A 20,282-nucleotide genomic window follows, 5' to 3' on the forward strand; every position below is an offset into this window, starting at 1 on the left:
AACTTTTGGAGCAGAATTGCTAACAGGATCTATTGCAAAAGTAACTTAGAAAACTTGTCAAAAATACCTAAAGCTTGGGACAGGTGATCCCTGAGCTGAACATTTAATGCTTAGTGGCTTATAGATCTCCGCCAAAAGACCAGAAATCTGAGTTTCAGGTGGAAACTTAGGAGCAGAGCCACTCACTGGATCTACAAACATTTAATCAGAATGTAATTATTACCTAAAGCTTGGAATTGGAGAACCTTGAGCTGGGCAAGTCAAAACTCCTTTGCCATCCAATGAAGCTTTTACTCTTGTAAGATCAGATTGTCCAGCATATTTAGGAGCTGAGCTTCCAACTGACTCTACACACAAATACACAGAAATCAATGATTACCTAAAACTTGGAACTGGGTAGCTCTGGGCAGGACAGGTAAGACTGACAACCTGTTTTAATTGTACCATAATTGTTGGTGGAATCAGGTTAGACATTTTAGGACTAGATCCACTCAAAGGCTCTAAATATTGTGAACTCATTAAAGTTACCTATGGTATGAATGTAAACTTTGCTCTAATGCTTTGCAATAATTATAGGTGTTGTAAATTGACCTGAAATTGGGCACAGGAGAACCCTGGGCAGGACATGTTAGCTCAAGGGGTTCCTTTTCAACTCTCAGAAGTGAAGATATTTTTGTCTCAGTTGAAAACTTGGGAGATGATCCACTTATAGGTTCTAACAAACAATTTGATTTGTTTCATTTTAAAAAAAAATTGTCCAGTCCAAGAATTCAAATAAAAATATTTTTTAATTGAACAGCTCAAGGGGTGCCCATCCCAGCTTAAACATTAAAGATGGATGTCAAATCAATTTCATAATGGCATAATGATCTAATATTCTTTAAATAAAGTGTTATTGATTGGACATCCATAGAACATATATAAATGATAAAACTTAATAAAAATGATAAAAGTGCAGTATATAGAGTACTAAAATTTCTTTTTAAAAAGTATTTTATAATTCAATTATTCAAATTTTGTTGTTTTTCCACTTGTTGAGATAAAATATCATGTTATAAGACCTTTCATTCTTATCAAAACCAAATTTCTAATTTCTTATTTTACTTGTTAAATTCTGACAAGCAAATATCTGATCAAGTGAAAAAACTTCAAAAATTTTAAAGTGAAATTCAATATTCGTGATCATCATTTAATTAATTAAAAGGGCCTCTTGAAATAATTTTAGGCTAAATGTTATGAAAATTGGCCTTAGAAAAACTTTTTTTTAAATGTATCTTTACATTGTATTATAAAAATGAGGAATAAAACTAATTGTATTGATAAATTCTTTAGAAAGTTTGTATTTTTAATCTAACCAATTAAATTATACCATGAAAAGATACAATTTCATACAAAATAAAGAGATTACACTTAGATTTAGGTCATTGATTTTTTATATGGTAAATATTTAAATGGCAAATTGCTGAAATTGTTAGAAATGACCCAAAACAGTGTCATCAATTTATTTTGAACATTATTTAACCAACTTTAAGTTTGACCCAAAACTTTAAAAATATGGCTTGATTTTAATTCAGAAATAGGCGTAAAAAATATTTGGGTCAACTGCAGTTAACGGTAAAATGTTTCTTGTAACGATTATCTCAAAAAAGCTATGATTCTAACGGCCAAACAGTGGAACGTATAGATTATGCTCTCATAAAATTTTAACAGACAAAAAAATGCCTACAAATAATCTAGAATAGTAATTAATCAATAATGCAAAGTTGACTCGCAGTGCACATAATCGCGCAAAAAAAGACTTATTTTACGCGTTTTTTCTTCAGAGAAGCTTTCCTTGTGCATCATTAGATTTTCGCTATTCCAGATTATTTGTAGGCCTTCCTATGCCGCTTAAAATGGTGGGCGGGCATGATATGCAACCTTTAATATTCATAGATTTTTTAAGATAATCGTTACCAGGAACATTTTACCATGAACCGCACTAGACCCAAATATCTTTTTGAAAATTGTGTACCTAAGTCTTATTGGATACAAATAATTGGATAAATTTAAGGTCATACAATAAGTTGGTTAATTACAACAAAACAAAAGTAAACTATAGATTAGATTCATTTTTATTTATGATGTCAGCAAATAAAAGTTTTTATGTAAATAGCTACTATATCAAGTAATAGCGACTATGCCCCTAGAGGCATTTGAGGTGGGGTGAGGGTGAAGTCGACCCCGACCCCACCCCACATTCAGTTTGAAAAAGAATAGGTTCTAAGAGAGATATCTATTGGAGGGTGGTGGCACCCTACCCACATTTAGTTATTAAACTTCCCTGGACCTATGAGAAGCTGCTGCTTCACTGAAAAAGAGAAACATATCGTTTTCGCGGTTAGCGAGATCCTACGGTACACACAGACAGACAGACATCCTTTTACTTTGATCAAAGGATAAACATAAAGCTAATTGTATTTTCAAAACATATATTGAAGTCTAATCCATAGTACACTTTATGATAATAGCATCCAAAATTAGCGCAAATATTTTAAATTAATCTCCCCAAAATTTATTTTCCAGATTACCAAGACCACAATCTTAGAATTAGCAGGCAAATTATTTTTAGTAACGTTGTCTTTTCACTGTATTCACGTAAAAAATTATCAATGCATACACTCAATTATAAAAGGATACACACCATTATGTAATGATGTACAATTAAAAATTTTTATGACGGACTAAAGATTAAGCTAGGAGTAGCTGCTCTACAAACTACAATGTGTGTTTGCTTACCTGTAATAACAAGCCTTCCAGCTGTAGCACTGAGTTTGGTTTCGCCTGAAAATAAATTGATTAGTATATTTCTCAATTGTTTTGTTCAAGATTTATGAATGGTTCCAAAGCCGGAGCCGTTATTTTTAGAGGCGGCTCCACGGAGCCGGAGCCGCAACAAAATCAAACGGCTCCGCATCACAGCTTGAAGGAATCAATCGACTTTTTAAAAAATAAAAAATAAAGTGTCATCAATTTCACAAAAAGGCCTTTTTCTGAAAAGCTAACAACTGTTTAAATATTACAATAGAAAACAAATGCTTCATCCGATATTCTATAGATACTCATTTAATTCCCATTCTATTGATTATTGGCAAAATTTAAATACCATCAAAACAAAATTCATACCTGTAAGCCTATGCTTGGTCCTGCACTTGTAAGTTTTGAAACCATCCTCAGCACTCACATTCCTGATCTGGAGTTCACCAGAAGGAAGCACAACATACTTCCCATCTAAATTAATATCAACAAGTTAGTAAGGCTTGCAGCAATGACAGGTCTAAGGATATTTTGGACTTAAACTTATGTCTCTTTAAAGCAATGATAAATGTAGTTTTAAAATAGTAAAAAAAGTGTTCAAAACATTTGTTTTTATTCTTAATTTATATACTTAGATACTTGAAAATTTTTTTATAGGTATAAAAGGTACTAAAAATTTTCTTGAAAATATTTTGAATTATCCAAAATATCGACCTGTCCGTGGCAACCTAACAGTACAAATATCCTACAAACACGGACCATTTAAAAAAAAACAGCAATTCGCTTAGATAAAATCATGATTGGAAGCTAAATTTAAATTTTTGGTCCCTCGCATTTTTAAGGATAAGTGTAGATAGATTGAATATATCACTTTTTTTTATTGTTAACTATTACATATTTGGAATTTTTGGCTAGAAAAAAATTATATTCGGTTTTGTCTCAATTTTACAATATTTTATTTATGATAAAACAGACGGACAGTCTTATGAAATAGGGTAGGGGAGAGTCACAAATAATTAAAAAATTTGAAAAATGCTAACCCTTTGACATATAGGCTTGAATTACTACAACAAAACTACAAAAAAAATTGGCTTCGTTTTGCAGATTTTTCTGCAATTATTTGTTATTTTCACCAAATCAAGCCTACATGCCAAATAATTAATAATTCTGATTGTCTTTTAATCACAGCTGCATTTGAATTAAAGTAATGAAAAATGACCTCTCTCCTTGTTGAAAAAACATGCTTCTTAACACACTATTCAATTACATGCTTATCATATCAGGTTTTTATTAAACGTTTTAAGCCCATTTTATTGACATGATGAAAACAAGGACAATAATATATAGAAATGTATAGGGGTAAACAAATTTATTTTGATAATATATTCAATCAGCAAAGTCAGATTAGCTTAACAATATTTCTTAATGCAAGTAGGGCTGTGGGCTGTTTTTTACACTAGTTCCCAAAGTTTTATAATAAAGTTCTCTTATTCCTTGGCTAACCAACTTTTGGGACTTCCAATAGCTTTCGATTTAGTTGGTTTATTAAGTTGAGTGTCCAAACATTTCAACCACAAATTATAATCTACAGAAGGGGTAATTATGTGTATCATCATTGGGGATGTGCATCAATTTATAGGCCATTGTCTATCCATTTAGATCCCAGAGTACAGTTAATTATAGAGTAGCTTTCCTTCTATAGAACAGTTAGTAAATCAAAATAATCTTAAATTAGTTTGCAGAGCCGTTAAAAACTTCCAAATATGTTATAGTTTCGTAAATAATATATAAATATATATATTTTATTAGATTTTAAAGAGTAAAATACACACTTTCTTTATATATATTAAAATATTTTTTATTATTTGCTATATATATTTCTTTTGTAAGTACTAAAAATCAAGAAAAGACATACTTAACTCTTTAAATTCTATACTGTATTTTCAATTATCATTAATTTCTAATAAATTAAAAAGATTTTCTTAGAATTAATTTATGAAGTCGTCTAATTTCTTAGAAAATAATGAGAATATAAAACTTTATATGAAGATGTTTCATTCTTTTTATCAAATATATAAGATTTTCATACAAAAATGAAATAAAGGCATTTTAGATGTCATTAGATTTCATTTATAGATACAATATTCCCATAAATAGCCATGCTGTTAGTAATATAATTTCAATTACAATAAATATCAAAACTTTTATTTCATATGTCCCTAAATAAAATAAATATGTTATTAGTTATTATGTTCTATTTCTGAAATAAAAAGTTAATTTATATCACCTAAAACAACAATATATACATTTTTGATATTTTAATATTACTTATTTACCCATTTATTCAAAACATAATGTAAAAATTCTCCAACTTATCTCTACCATAATCTTGCAAGAAACTTATTTCAATTTCTTGAGTAAATCCTGTTATAAGATCTGCAACTATCCAAGCATTAGCTGCTACCAGATCTCCAGAGAATGGTGTCTCACAGGTAAAGAAAGCAAGGTTTCCAACCAGAGCATAGCTATCTCTTACATATACTTGGTACATGTGCTCAATATCTAAATAAAAAAATCTTCTAAAAATATTTTGTTTGAAACTTATTATGGAAACATTTCTTAAATCTTTAATGGAACATTTAAAAATTCTAAATAAATATACTGCTTATTTCTACCAGGCATATGCCCTCAGGGATTTGATTCCTTGAAAATTGAAAGAAATAACTAAATGTTCCAAAAAGACTCAAAGAAAGTTACCAAACATTTGTAAACAAACCCGACCTGAGTTAGCTCCCCTGCTGAGACTAACCCCCTCGCTGGTGACCCAGTCCACAACCTGGAGGAACTCAGCAGTGTGGCTGGGCAGGCTGCACCCCAGCAGGGCCTCGTTAGAGCTGATCACAAAAACATCACCCACCCTTGTCTCATAGTCTTGTAACACAGCTAAATATAAAATCAATCATAAAAATACAACTAAAAATGTGTTCAGCCGAAAACGAGTGAATCTCCAAAGTTCTTCAGATTTCTAACCAAAAAAAAACTAAACAAAAGAATGCAATTAAAAAACTAATTAAAACATCAACAACAAAAAATATCACTTCAACAGTTTTCACCATCTGGCCGCCTGCCTGTGAACTTTTTAATCCTCTTTCTCATCTTGAAAAAAAAATCCTTTTACAATTCTTTATATGTCATGTGCTTCAAGACAGAATTACAGGATAAGTAAGTTGTGTGAAGTAAATATCTATGCAACATATACAACATGTCTTGTTAAAAGTAAAGCTATATGTATGTATCCTTATTTAGAAAAAAATATACAATAATATTTTCTTGTCCATTTGCATATTCCATTTATCCCAGGATTGAAAAACACCTGTATGATCTTAATTCCCCGCAGGCACAGGGAAAAAGTCAACACAAAACCAAGGTAGGGAAAGGTTTTTTAAAAAAGAACTAACTTTAGAATAATGTTCATTTTATAATTATGCATTAAATAACCTTTACATTTAATTTTTTTTCTAATCTCAGTTGGCAGCCAAAAGCGTAAAGGGGTCTTCTTAACTTGCTTTAGAACAATATCAAAACAGTTTTTTAAAGTCGTAAAAAGATTTTAATAATGATTTACTTTATTATTTGCAGCTCTTTTATAGTACTTGTTTTTTAAGAATCTCAGTTTCTGTACCATCATACAACACATATTGCCTGATAAATCTCTTTTCTCACATACAACATAAACCTGAAAACCACAACAAAATAGATCAGGTTCTAGGATAGATCCATACTGAATATCACAATAAACTTCATGCTTTGACAGCACTGTAATTGTAGTATTCTGCCACTGTCACTAAAAACCAATAATTTGGTGACAAATTTTGTTTATGCTGGGAAATTATGAATCAGCATGGGGGGTAAAAAATCTTAGCAGTAAAAGTGTATCAGGTTGGAGAGTAGTTTTTTTTACTGCAATTGATTTAAAGTTAAACTAAACTTACATAAACTTTAAAAAAGTAAATTTTTTTTAATGCTATGATTTTTCACCAAATTACACAGCTACAAAACATAAGTTATGTACATAATTCATGGATGTTTTTGTGACTATGATTTACCCAGATTTTTTGGTAAATATTCAGATCCCTGACTGTCCACCCAGGCAATAATATCCACAAGGTCCCCGACAAAACTTGGAATTTTACAGATGACCAGAACATCATTACCAAGTATCACATGTTCATTTGATACTTCAGCTACATAGCCCTGGCTTACAACTAAAATAATTGTAATAGTATCAATACAAAACACAAAACTTTTTCTTATATACTAGATATTTTACCCAATTTATGTGGTAAATATTCTTCTCCTTGGCTATCAACCCAAGCAGAGACTTCAAGCAGATCACCAACAAAGCTTGGTATTTCACAAGCCATGAGAACATCATTGCCAAGTATGACATGCTTATTGTGAACCTCAATCATATACTCCTGAGTCACAACTAAATAAATAAATAAATCATAATACAGACACAATATTTCTTACAGACTAGATATTTTACCCAGTTTGTGTGGCAAATATTCTTCTCCTTGACTATCAACCCAAGCAATAATTTCCAGCTGATCAGAGACCAAGCTGGGAATTTTACAGTTGATGAGAACATCATTTCCAAGCACAACATGTTCATTGTGTACCTCAATGATATATGCCTGGGTAACCACTAAAAATAATAAATAGCAATCAAACAAAACACATGAAAATGTCCTTACATACTAAATTAATTACCCAAATTGTTATTAGATGGTAAAAACTGATCATCTTGGCTGTCAACCCAAGCAACAACTTGAACAAGATCCCCAACAAAACTAGGAATCTCACAAGCAACCAACACGTCATTACCAAGAATAACATGTTCTTTGCCCACTTCAGCATCATAATTCTGAGTTACAACTAAAAACAAAATTGCTCTAATAACATGCAGTGTTAATTGTTAAATACCACCTCCCAATAGGAAATATAAGGCAATTTACAGTATTAGTGCAGCTACAAGTGATTCAAAAGGGGGGTATAAAAATAAGCAAGGTTGCTCCCAACGGTCAAATTACCATTATTTATGCCTGCCAGGTATTGGGCTCCTTCAGAGTCCACCCAGGCGACTACACTCACAAAATCAATCACAAAACTGGGAATTGAACACTTGATAATTGCATCATTTCCAGTTATAACCTCTTGAGGATTAACATAACTGTTGTAGGACTGACTTGCCACTGAAAAGAAAATTGTTTAAGACTTAAGATTTAGATAAAGAAAACCATTCATTTTAGTAGGCAAGCAACTTAGAGGGTCACTCTCAAATAATCATCATTGTATGTCTCATACAAATATTCATCCTGCATACAATTCAATTAGTACAATATTTAGTGTTAGTAAATACAATATTTTCTGCTTTTTATATAAAGCACAAGTCAGGAAGGATAAGGGAAGGTGAAAGAATAGAGAAGTAAAAAGTTTTTACAAAAGAAAAAAAACTTTTTACTGCTCCGAAGAAGTTAATACATTGTTTACATGACTGTGTGTAGCATTTATGTTTATATTTGTGCTTTTTCTTTATGTTTACCCTGACTTAATGCAGAGGTATGGTGGTAAATAAATTCCTCGGAATCAACCCAACTTTCAACCGTCACAAAATCTGCCACAAAGCTTGGAATATGACATTTCAAAAGAACATCATTGCCCATGATAACTTGTTCTCGAAACACATCAGTCACATATGACTGAATAACAACTAAAAATAAAATAAACCTAAAATTAAATATACATAAAATAGTACATAATCCTTAAGCCTAATACTAATGAAACATCTGTTTAATTACCAAATTCTTTTTGTTTCAAGGGATATTCAACTCCCTCAGAGTCAATCCACCCAACAACTTGTAGAAAGTCAGCAACATATGAAGGAATGTTACACTTGAAAAGAACAGAGTTGCCTGTTATACAGGACTCTTCTGGTACTGTTACACGATAATTCTGGCTAGCAACTGAAAATTAAGCAGACAAATTAGTGGTTAATATGGTAAAATGAAATATGAAAAGTCGATTATAAAATTATCCTTTCATATTTCATCTTTATACTAGAGCTAATGTTAGTAGCAAGATGCCATTAATTACCATTTAAAGAGCTGATAAGATATTCAGTTCCTTCTGAATCAACCCAATTTGTAACTGACACAAAATCAGCTACAAAACTGGGAATGTTACACTTCATGAGTGCAGAATTGCCCATAATGACAGGTTCTTCAAATACTGTTACTCTATATTCCTGGCTTGCAACTGAATACAAAAAAATATTTATTTTAGAGATAGTATAGAAGGCAAATCTTTGTTAAAATTCAAAGATGTACCTTCTAAGACAAAATAAGACATATCACTTTCAATTACCATAATTTGAGTTGATCAAATATTCAATTCCCTCCGAGTCAACCCAACTAGCCAATGACACAAAATCAGCAACAAAACTGGGGATTGTACATTTAAGAAGTACTGAGTTTCCAACAATTATCTGCTCCTCAAAAACTGTTACTCTGTAATCCCCACTCGCCACTAAAATGAAAGAACATTATACAATATTTTAAGAAAGCATATGCTTCCTTGTAATTCATAACTACCATCACCATTATATTATTATTATTCAATTACCATAGTCAGAGTTAAGCAGATATTCAGTGCCCTCAGAATCAACCCAACTTGTAATGGATAAAAAATCTGCCACAAAACTGGGGATGGTACATTTCATTATGACATCATTGCCATGGATAACATACTCTATATTACCACTGGTCTCATATATCTGACTGGCCACTAAAAACAAATAAATACATAGTTCATGAATGGTTTTAATCTTATAAACATGACAGTTACCTAAAAAAATACATAAGTTTAAGAAACCAAATCTTTGATATCTGAAAGATGTGATTTCTTGCAAATAATCCAGCTTCACTATTGAATTACCATAATCATTATCAAGCAAATATTCTTTGCCCTCTGAATCAATCCATCCAGTAATTTGAACAAAATCAGCAACAAAACTGGGAATGTTACATTTCATGATAACAACATTGCCATTGATGACATATTCCTCATTGCCACTAGTCTTATAAACTTGGCTGGCAACTGAAAGCAAAAATAACAATATCAAAACCTGAAGAAAAATGAGTGTTAAAAAATGAGAAACTAAATCTTTGAAACAACAAAGATGTAATTTCTCTTAAATAAAAAGCATTAAACTACAGTTTAAATTACCATATTTGTTATCAATCAAATATTCAACTCCTTCAGAATCAACCCAGCCAGTGACATGAACAAAGTCAGCAACAAAACTTGGAATGTTACACTTTAGCAGGACGTCATTGCCAATTATAACATACTCCTGATCACCACCACTGGTTGTGTACAAATGGCTAGCCACTAAAATAAATAATATATTTCCAACACCTGTTACATAAGAATTATTTAAAACTAGCTAAATATTGTCATGCACATTTTGTTAAATTTACCATAATTACTATCAGACAGAAACTCATGTCCTTCTGAATCAATCCAGCCAGTGACAGTCAAGAAATCAGCCAAAAAGCTGGGAATTGTACACTTGACAAGGACATCATTGCCCATGATAACATATTCCTCGTGACTGCCAGTGTTATAGCTCTGTGTGGCAACTAAAAATGAATTCATTAGGATCCCATAACCAAGTAACATAACATTAAACTGAAACAAAGTGCTATGTATAATTTCTAAATGAAAGAAAAAGGTAAAATACATTGCACTGCGTTTCAATCTATACTTATAAAAGGTTGAATATTTACTACTTCTAATTACCATAATCCTGATTAATTCTGTACTCCGAGGCCTTTGAATCAACCCAAGCAACAACATCAACAAGATCAGTCACATAGCTAGGAACTTTACACTTGACAAGAGCCGAGTTACCCCTCACTATGTACTCATTACTAGCCTCTGATTCATAGTCTTGTGCCACAACTACAATAATTTTTTTTAAATTTTAAATCTTCAAAGATAGACCTGAAAATAATCTTATCAACTAAAGCATGCACAATACAACATATTTTTGCCACTGTTTGTTCTACACAAGTTAAAAACTCATATTCATAATTACCAATATCATTTTGAAAAGTGAACTGCTCCCCCTGCGAGTCCACCCACCGCACAACACTGACCATGTCCCCCACATGGGAGGGTATGACACACGGAACAAGAGCATCATTGTGAAGGAGAACAGTTGTCTTAAATACATCCACAGTGTATTCCTGAGCCACAGCTAAAGTATCATAAATTGGATTAAATGAATAATACTGACATTTCAAATCTACAGAAACTAAAAAAATTCACTAACCAAACAAAATAATATAAAAACAAAGAAGGAAAAATTGGATCTTTAATTGCACTATTAAACTCATTTGTCATCCTTTTCTTGAAAGTCATGTAATTTATCCATCATATAATTGCAACACAAGTTCCTCTAACCTTAAGAATTATTAACAATTATTATTATGCAAACAGTTAGGAAAGAAAACAAACTAGTGTCTAGCTTAGATTTAAAGGGCGAATATAGGTTGAATATAATATGGGCTCAAAAAAACCGTGCAATTCCATAGATTATAAGTAACTTTAAGATATTGACATATCCAAATGTATAAGTCTGTTATAGCTTAAAACCTGAACATTCTCAGGATAAATTTATGTAATAAGTGTGGTTCCCTAAGAACTCCAAACACCCTAGCATCACACAAGGCTTCGGTTTAAGGTTGAATTAAAAAGCTTTCGTTAAATGATAGTCGTAATAAAAGTGGAAACCAGTTATCAATCTATTTTTTTGTATTGTGAATTGTTTCTTCCTTGACAATATTCCCCAACAAAGTGTAAAGTATATGAATTTTATTTTTAAAAAAAAACCTTTACAGGAGAAATTTTATTTCATGTAAGTATGAAAATTATATGGTAATTGTTATAATTAATTTAAAGAGGACAAAAATAATAGGTGAATAGTGTTGTTTTTCTTATATTTTTTTCTGGAGAAAATCTGGCGATCGGTGCGTTTGTGTGTGTGTGTTGAAAAATGCGTACTAGGGTAATTATATCATCAAGAATTAATCATTGATCTTTATACAGAAAAAAAAAACTTTAAACGTATTATTTACCCTAGTAATTACTCCAGACGCAAATTGACGCAAATTATTTTATGCTTTTTAAAAAATCAATAAAATAGTATAAAATATAAAAAAAATAAACACTTTAATTATCAATTAAGATGCATGCCAATGTAATAATCAATTAAACTTAAGAAAACTAGTCAAAAAAAGTCTTGTAAAGGGGTAAAATATACGATTTTGTTGACTTTCTCATTTATCATATGTTGAAGTAAAAGCAAAAATTGCAAAATCTACTTAAGGATTTTTTTGATTTTTTAAATTTAACATAGATATTTTAAAAGTATGTAATGGCACCTTTCATATAAGCTCATATCATATTGAAACTATATTTGCCCTTTAAGGTTTTAATTATGTTGTTATGTCCTTACGCAAGTGAAAGATAAATAATACAAAGTTGATCTCAAAATCACATTTTTATTCAATTTAAGGAAGTTGACCATAAAGATTTTACCATTTTGCTATTTACACAAATTAAAAATTTTAAGTTTTTCCTATTTTAGATTTTCATTTAATTTTTAAATATTGAAGTAGTTTATGAGAAAGAACATTCTAAACCAAAACATGGATTTTTTTATTTTGTATAAGCTTTTAATTGTTAATATTACATGTTAAAACACAATGGCATAGACTCGAAATAAAGTATTACCAAACTTTACCAATAAACTGTAAACAAATATGATAAATATACAAGCAAAATAACAAGTTAATGTTGAATTTCAATTCCTTCTCGTCCCTTCTAAAGCATAAAATGAATTTGAAAATTTTGAAAATAGATTTTAATTTCCTTATAAGGATGTTGTTTTTATATGTCGTCTTTATGACAGGTAAATATTTTATAAATATATTTCTTAAATTATATATAAAAGAAAATATTATACAATAATATCAAATTAAATCAAAAGTATTTCAACTTGTTTTATTTTTTTTGGTACTAAACTCATCCCTGACTTGAATGAGAGAAAAAGTTTGTTTTGAATCAGATTGCAGAAAGAACATAATATCAAAATACACAATAGTCTCTTTGTGAGCTTAAATTTATAACATTATTTTTTGTTAATGAATTAATGAAAATTATTTTGTTTAAAATTTGACTAAATGACATCTCGTATAATATACTTTACATTCCATCTTAAAAATAAATCTGTAAGGTGTATATATATGTTTAGATATCTGTAAACCACCAATTTATGACTATTGATTTTTGATCAGCTGTAGGTTTCAATACTAGATGTTTTTTAAGTAGCGCAGCTACTCTAAATCTAGAGAATAAATCTAATTTTGCTTGGAATTTACTTTTAGGTGTTTTAAACATTGTAAATTAAAGATTTTATTTTAATAATTAATATTTTACAACAATATCTTCTAAAAACTGTGAGGAAGTTTGATAAAATCACGTATATTTTGCAAGCTTGTTTGAAAACATTTCATTATTTTTATAATTCTGACAAAATAGATTTTCTGTTTAAATAAATAACATAGCCACAAAAAGGTTTAAGTAGTTATTGAAATATTTTATTACTATTCTTGCTAATTAAATATTCGTTAACTATGTTTAATTTGCATTTTTAAAATAGACAAAAAAAATATCCTACTTAAATGCTAATTTTATGAAGTTATCTTAAACCTTTTCCAAAAGTTTGTTTAATAAAACTTTTTTATTTTTCATTGATTTTATTGATTATATAGGTTAAAAATATCAAAAGTATTTTTCAAAGGCTATAGATAAATTTTGATTAATTTCGATTTTTGATTTTTTAAATTTTTTTTAAAAATCTGCAAGAATATGCATGTCTTTTCAAAGAATAGATTATATAAAAAACAAAATTAAACATATTCAGGCTATCAAAAAGCAAAAAATATTCTTTTTTATCATTAAATCACAAATATTTAATATCATTAGATTTTAAGCTTATTTTGCATGGAAACACATTTTTTCAGTTATTTTTTCTCAACAATGGATCTTAAATGATTATTACTGAAAACTTTTAGGAAAATGTTATTATCCAAAACTTCAAATAAAGGAAATAATTGTCGTTTGCGAAAATGTGTGCAAAAAGTTGCCAATATCTCGTTAGAAGGGACTTAATGGATTTGAATTCTTACTGCTTACGAGTTAGTGGACTATAAACTATTAGAAAAGTATCACTTTAAGGTTAAATTTTGAGGGTCAACTTTTTTTCTTTTAAAATTCGCAGTGAAAAGTGTTTAAAGTCTTTTTTTTATAAATTCAAGGGCCCCTTAAATTACCCCCCCCCCCCCGCCCCTGAATTCTTGACAACATCCTCATTAGATAGGATGTAACTGTATAGCTTCTGTGAATTGCAGACTTACCCATTAAATGGGATAGTGGTAAGAATTGTAAAAAATGTTATTAGTTAAGATCAACCCATTTTTTTGTTGCATAACTTAAATTGAATTTAAAATTTGTACTATTAGAGTAAAATTTAAAATTTTGTACTTGCTTATTTGTCTACTATATTCTTTCTTTGTTTTTATGAATACTTGTCTCGTAATTCTGCCAACAAACACACAACAACCCTACACAGGGCCACAGGAAAAGGCATAAACACATGAAATGGTTGCATGGCATTACATGGAAACATCACAACTATAATTCAGACACTTTAATTGGTTAATTATCCCACTCTTTTCTTGAGAAATCTTTAAAATATTAAAATTGTAAAATATTATGAAAAAAAGTGTGTGTGTGTTCTTATGCATGTGTAACTCAATAACATTAATCCAAGGATTATAAAGATAATTTTCTTGTATATTAGAATGTAACATATGCTAATTAACTTTAATTCTTTCATTGCATGTATATTATATATACTTTATATGTAAAATTATGTTTATGCTTAACAGATGAACCGATAAGTCTGAATAAAATACTTCTAAACTTTCAACATACCCTGAAAAATATTTAAAAATACACAAACAGTACATATAACAGCATGGCTATAATATTAGGCATAATACAAATAATAAAACAAAACACAAGGGTACAAAATTACCAGGAATGGTATTTGTCCTTGTCCACTGACCCAGCTGGTTGCCCTCTGAATCTATCCAACCAGCCACACTCACAAAATCTGCTACAAAGCTAGGAATGGAACACTTGAGCAGTGCATCATTGCCATGAATAACACTCTCTGGTAGAATATGAGTTTCATACTGTTGGCTACTAACTAAAATAACAAATTAAAATTTTAAAAAGCAAATAATTGAAATAGTTTTCCATTGAAATGTCAAAAATGGAAAAAATTTCAGTGCAAAATTACACAATAACATTGATTATACACTCTGGTGTTCAATTACCAAGTAAAATTCTCATGGCTGTTGCACCAACAAATTCATTTCCTTCAGAGTCTGTCCAAGCATCAACAACCACATAATCAGCAACAAAACTTGGTATGGAGCATTTAAATATTGCATCATTTCCTCTGATCACACTCTCTCTCAGAATATCCATCTCATATCTCTGACTTGTAACTTAAAATTAAAGACATACATGTTAGTGCTATTGACATGTTAAATTACCAAAATTAGAGCTGCTCCCTAGCTCATTGCCTTCAGAATCAATCCAGTTAATGACATCAACAAGGTCTGAGATGAAACTGGGAACAGAGCACTTGAAAATGGCATCATTTCCAAGGATTACTGTTTCAATAAAGATGTGGGCTTCATAATTTTGTGCAGTCACTAAAATGAATCAAAAAACATATCAATCTCAATGTCTACATTTTTCATGCAGAATTACCAAAATTTAATCTTGAGGCACCAAGTTCATTTCCCTCTGAATCAATCCAAGTGATAACATCCACAAGATCAGAAATAAAACTGGGGACAGAGCACTTGAAGATGGCATCATTACCAAGGATAACAGTCTCATGAAATGTATGTGTCTCATAATTTTGAGCAGTCACTAAAATTCAAACAATTGTTATCCCAAAATGACATTTTAACTAAAACTTAACCATGCAAACTAAAAATTCTAGAACCGATTTACTACTGTAAAATTACCATATCTATTTCTAGGATAGTTACTGTTATCACTGTCTACCCAATCAATGATATCAATGATGTCAGTGATATAACTAGGAATCTGACACTGCAGAATCACATCATTGCCCAATACTACGTCTTCAGCCTCAACTCTTGTTTGATACAATTGCTCAACAACTAAATCAAACATATTTTCATGTGACTCTTTTTAAAAATTACTGCTCCAAATATATTGTAATGCAAATTAAAAGCAGAACAAACATAAAGGTACATCATTTTTTTGGTACTAAAAAAATGTTGAATCATTATCCCAAGCCTGACACCAAAAAAAACAAAAACACCCAGGATACCAACAATTAAAATATAGGATTGTGTGTGTTTGTTTTCTAAATTCCAAAAAAATCTTTGAAATTAAAGCAAGTAAAATCTCGGAATTTGAGAAAATTCGTCAGTAGTGGTTCAATGACTTTAATTGTCTGGAGTTTATTTCAGGGAGAGGTACAAGTATTTTGAAAAACAAAAAAGTTAGACAACATGTTTAGAATAAGATATACATACATCAAATTTTAGTAGAAGGTATTACAATTTTGCTATGCTTATAAAATTTTGAATTTCTCTTTCCTGTTAGGGGCTTATAAAAAGGAAAGGAGATTAAAATAGAGCTAAACGCCATCCACCTTCAAATTCTTCTAGTTTTTCTTCTTGAAATTACCTATCCCTGTCCCTTATGGCTATCTCTTCTCACACCTGATTACTTGTAAACAATACCCTCTCACTCACTCAATAGAACATTTACTTAAATCTTTACCCTCGCCGTCACTTGCTTGCGGTTTTCTCTGGTCACGCTAACTTTGGAAGAACATTTAGCCAAAAGTTTAAGGCCTAATAAATATGCATGTTTAAATTGTTAATTCATTAAAAACATTTTAAATGGCAATGTGATGTTAAGACCTAAGTCAAAAACTATTACTACATACTACTGAAACAATTGAGTCCTCTCTTTAGAGAATCTTCATATAAATACCGGGGTGGTTTCTTTCTGCTCTTTTCTACCATTTCAAATACAGAGCCTTTGCCGCCGCTAATTAAATACAATGTTAAGTGGACGAAATATGTAAAACCATGCAATACATGGGTTTTACTTCCTGTTCAAAAACAAGTGTATTTTCAACGATTTGAGGGAAAATAGCAGTAACATAAATGTAATGTTTTTTTTTAAATATGAACAATAAGAAACGAAACATGCATGTTATTACGTAATAGTCTCAAACCTTAGTATTAATTACACACCTATGTTGAGGTATACAATGTAATTGTGGCAACCAAATAATAGGATATCCGATTTAGACAGACACAATTAAAACTGATTGTTTAAATCACAATACATTAGTTTCATTATAATTTTAGACAGGGGCAAGTATTATGAAAAACCAATAAATTGTATGTATTCGTATTTTCTTTAAACTTATCTTTAAAACCTAATAATAATTATGTGTAGCTACTTTATAAATGTGCGTTTTAGTCCGTCTGACTGTTTTTGTACGAGTGTTTGTTAAAAATACATTACTTAAGCAATCAAGCCTCTAAAGTGATTGAGCATTCCAGACTCTACAGCATCTATGCAGTCTTTTTTTCAAGAAATCTTATCCCTGTTGTTCTATTATGTGAGGAAGTGAGTGGGTGTGTGTGAATGTGTGAGAGGTTAATTACCAATTTGTGGGGGGGTGGTATAGTTCTTATCCCTTTAAAAACCTATTCAAGTCCTTTAGGACAGCATAAAGATTACAATAAACAATGAATTAACACTTACAGCCTTAAAAACGACGATTTTCTTTTAAATAAGATCCAATTTTTCCTTTTTTGTATTATGTAAACCAAATGTGATTTTAAAAATAAATAAAAATATTGCAGTGAGCTCCGTATACACCCTAAAAACACATAAAAAGCACTAATTATAACCACACAAAAAATGTAAAAAAGAACAAACAAATGGCAAAAACATGCAAACAAAAAATAAAAAGGTTCAATATTATTATAAATCATCCTGAAATGAAAAAAAACCTGAAATTTAATTAATTCCTTAAAAAATTATTATGGTTAGATTTTATTAGTTAGAGGGACATTTCCTATAGGGCCTTTGGTAACGCATTTTCTCGTTCATTTTTACGCAATTCTTTTAAAATCTTAATTAATTTAAATTAATTTTCATTGATAAACTTTTGGATTAAAGTGATCTTGTTAAAACGCGTTAGATGTATTAGCCATTAACCAAAATAGAATAAATATATCTGATATCTAGCTCTTATATTATTCCTTAAAAAAATATTTTTTAATAATCCATAAATAAAAAAAAAATATTTGCAACCTTTTAAAGTTAAAGATAAAAAAGCTTTTTTTTCTACATGGATCAAATTTCATAACAGGGGTTTATATATTTCATATCATTAAAACTACAGTAAATCGCCCCATGAACAAGAAACCTCACCACCCAATTTTTTAAAATTTATCTTTTTGAAACTAAACAAGGGGCGTAACTTGTAAAAGTATCAGCCCTGTTTTAGATGGCATTTAACGGTTAAGTTTTTATGGTCAATTAATATCAAATCATTCTGTCTTTTAACTTGACAAAATTGTCATTAATCTTTTTAATTGATAGGTAGATAATAGACAACACAATTTAGTAAGCTTTCTCTTCATTTTATGCTTTTTAAGTTTAAAAAGCCACACAGTTAAAATTTACTTATATAATTTTCTTAAATATAGCTTTAAAACAAATTTTGATTAAAACTTTTCCATTTATATCTAACATAATATTAATAACATAAATCTCTAGTTATAGAATAGCCACGCTTCTAAAATTCAAGTTCAAAAAGGTTTTAAAAAGAAAATAAGAGTGCTCAAAATAATCTCCTAACCCGTAATTTAAAATCTCACGAAGTTTTTTAAAGATTTCCCTTATTTGATGATGACATGATTTTGTTAATGTGTGATAATGACAATCTTTTCTTTTAAGAAATTATAGGGGGAGAAGGGGAGTGGTAAATGAGCATAACTAAGGTTCCTGTGAAAACAAGTATGATTTCTTTACATATTACCAAAGCTTTATACGAACTTTTTGCTCAAAAACGAGGAGTTTTCAACCAGAGGGTGTTGGAAAAAGTTTACCTCCATCATTTTCATTTTACCAAAAACACCTTGAGAGGTATTTAACCTTACTATACTCCAATAAAAGCTTAACCCCTGCTTACGACAAATATAAAGCTGCCCTAAGAATTAATGACCTATCAAGAAAGCTACAATAAAGACAGAAAGACAAAAACAAAATGTTTATCTGTTCATTTATCCGTTATGATTTAAGTACCAAACAATCTCCCTTTTATATTTCCCAATATCCTTTCATGAAAGTAAAAAAAATCTCCCCATTTTTCCTTCTTTATTGACTTAACCTGCACATTAATCTTTACATGGAAAAGATGCCTCAAATATTAATTACAAATTTTTTAAAATTATAATTAAGAATGTTCGTTTTCATGCTAAGAAAGAAATTAACCAAACCTTACATTTTTTAAAATTATCAAATGAAATTTTTGGGGCACCCTGAAAAATAATCGGAAATGATAATAGACGTAGTGACTGTTATGATAACAGTGTTAAAATAAATGTTTTCCTCTGTTAAAAAACAGTAATCATAGCGGATTAATCAAACTTTCATCTGCGGGGCAAGTTGCAGCTAAAAATGCACCACAATTGAAATAAAAGTTTCTTTAAGTATAATTTTCACAGAAAATATGAAAACAAAGGCACTAATATCATTGTTTATAAGTAACGCAGTAATAACCAAACACAGCAACATAGCTTAATGGATGTTCCTCAACATTGTGATCTGATTAAAGAAGCCCCTTTATTGTAGAAATATAAAAAAATGTTAGACAACTATCTCGCATACCAGCCGAGAAAATCATTATCACAGATTCATCGTAACAAGGAATAAATTTAAATTGACAAAATAAGTGTCCTTCTAATAAATAATTTCTGAAAGAGAAATTATTCCAAAATGATATAAAAACAACACAAAGAAATTAAAATTATCCTTAGCATAAAGAATCATTAAACATAATTTTTTTAATTTCTTAATGATAAAAATCTTTGTTTAAGAATAAAGATTATTTACATATATTGTATAATTATGAAATTCTAGCATAATAATAATAATACTAATTGTACTTGATACCTAGCCCCACCTATTTCCTGTCTATGGATTAATCC

General features: G+C 29.9%; 1 protein-coding gene across 1 annotated transcript in view; it reads right to left on the reverse strand.

The window, feature by feature from the left end:
• Dscam1 (Down syndrome cell adhesion molecule 1) overlaps nt 1-20,282 on the reverse strand; it is a 134,756-nt gene that overhangs the window by 61,282 nt on the left and 53,192 nt on the right. Inside the window, exons 7-9 of the mRNA XM_080168100.1 lie at nt 5,578-5,739; nt 3,166-3,270; nt 2,779-2,823 (exon numbers count right to left, since the gene is read on the reverse strand). Coding sequence (XP_080024226.1) covers nt 2,779-2,823; nt 3,166-3,270; nt 5,578-5,739 — 312 coding nt within the window. The remainder of the gene's footprint in view (nt 1-2,778; nt 2,824-3,165; nt 3,271-5,577; nt 5,740-20,282) is intronic.

This window comes from Acartia tonsa, chromosome 7 (assembly GCF_053477335.1).
Source record: "Acartia tonsa isolate MP-2025a chromosome 7, ASM5347733v1, whole genome shotgun sequence".
In the NCBI taxonomy this organism is placed as follows: Eukaryota; Metazoa; Arthropoda; class Copepoda; order Calanoida; family Acartiidae; genus Acartia; species Acartia tonsa.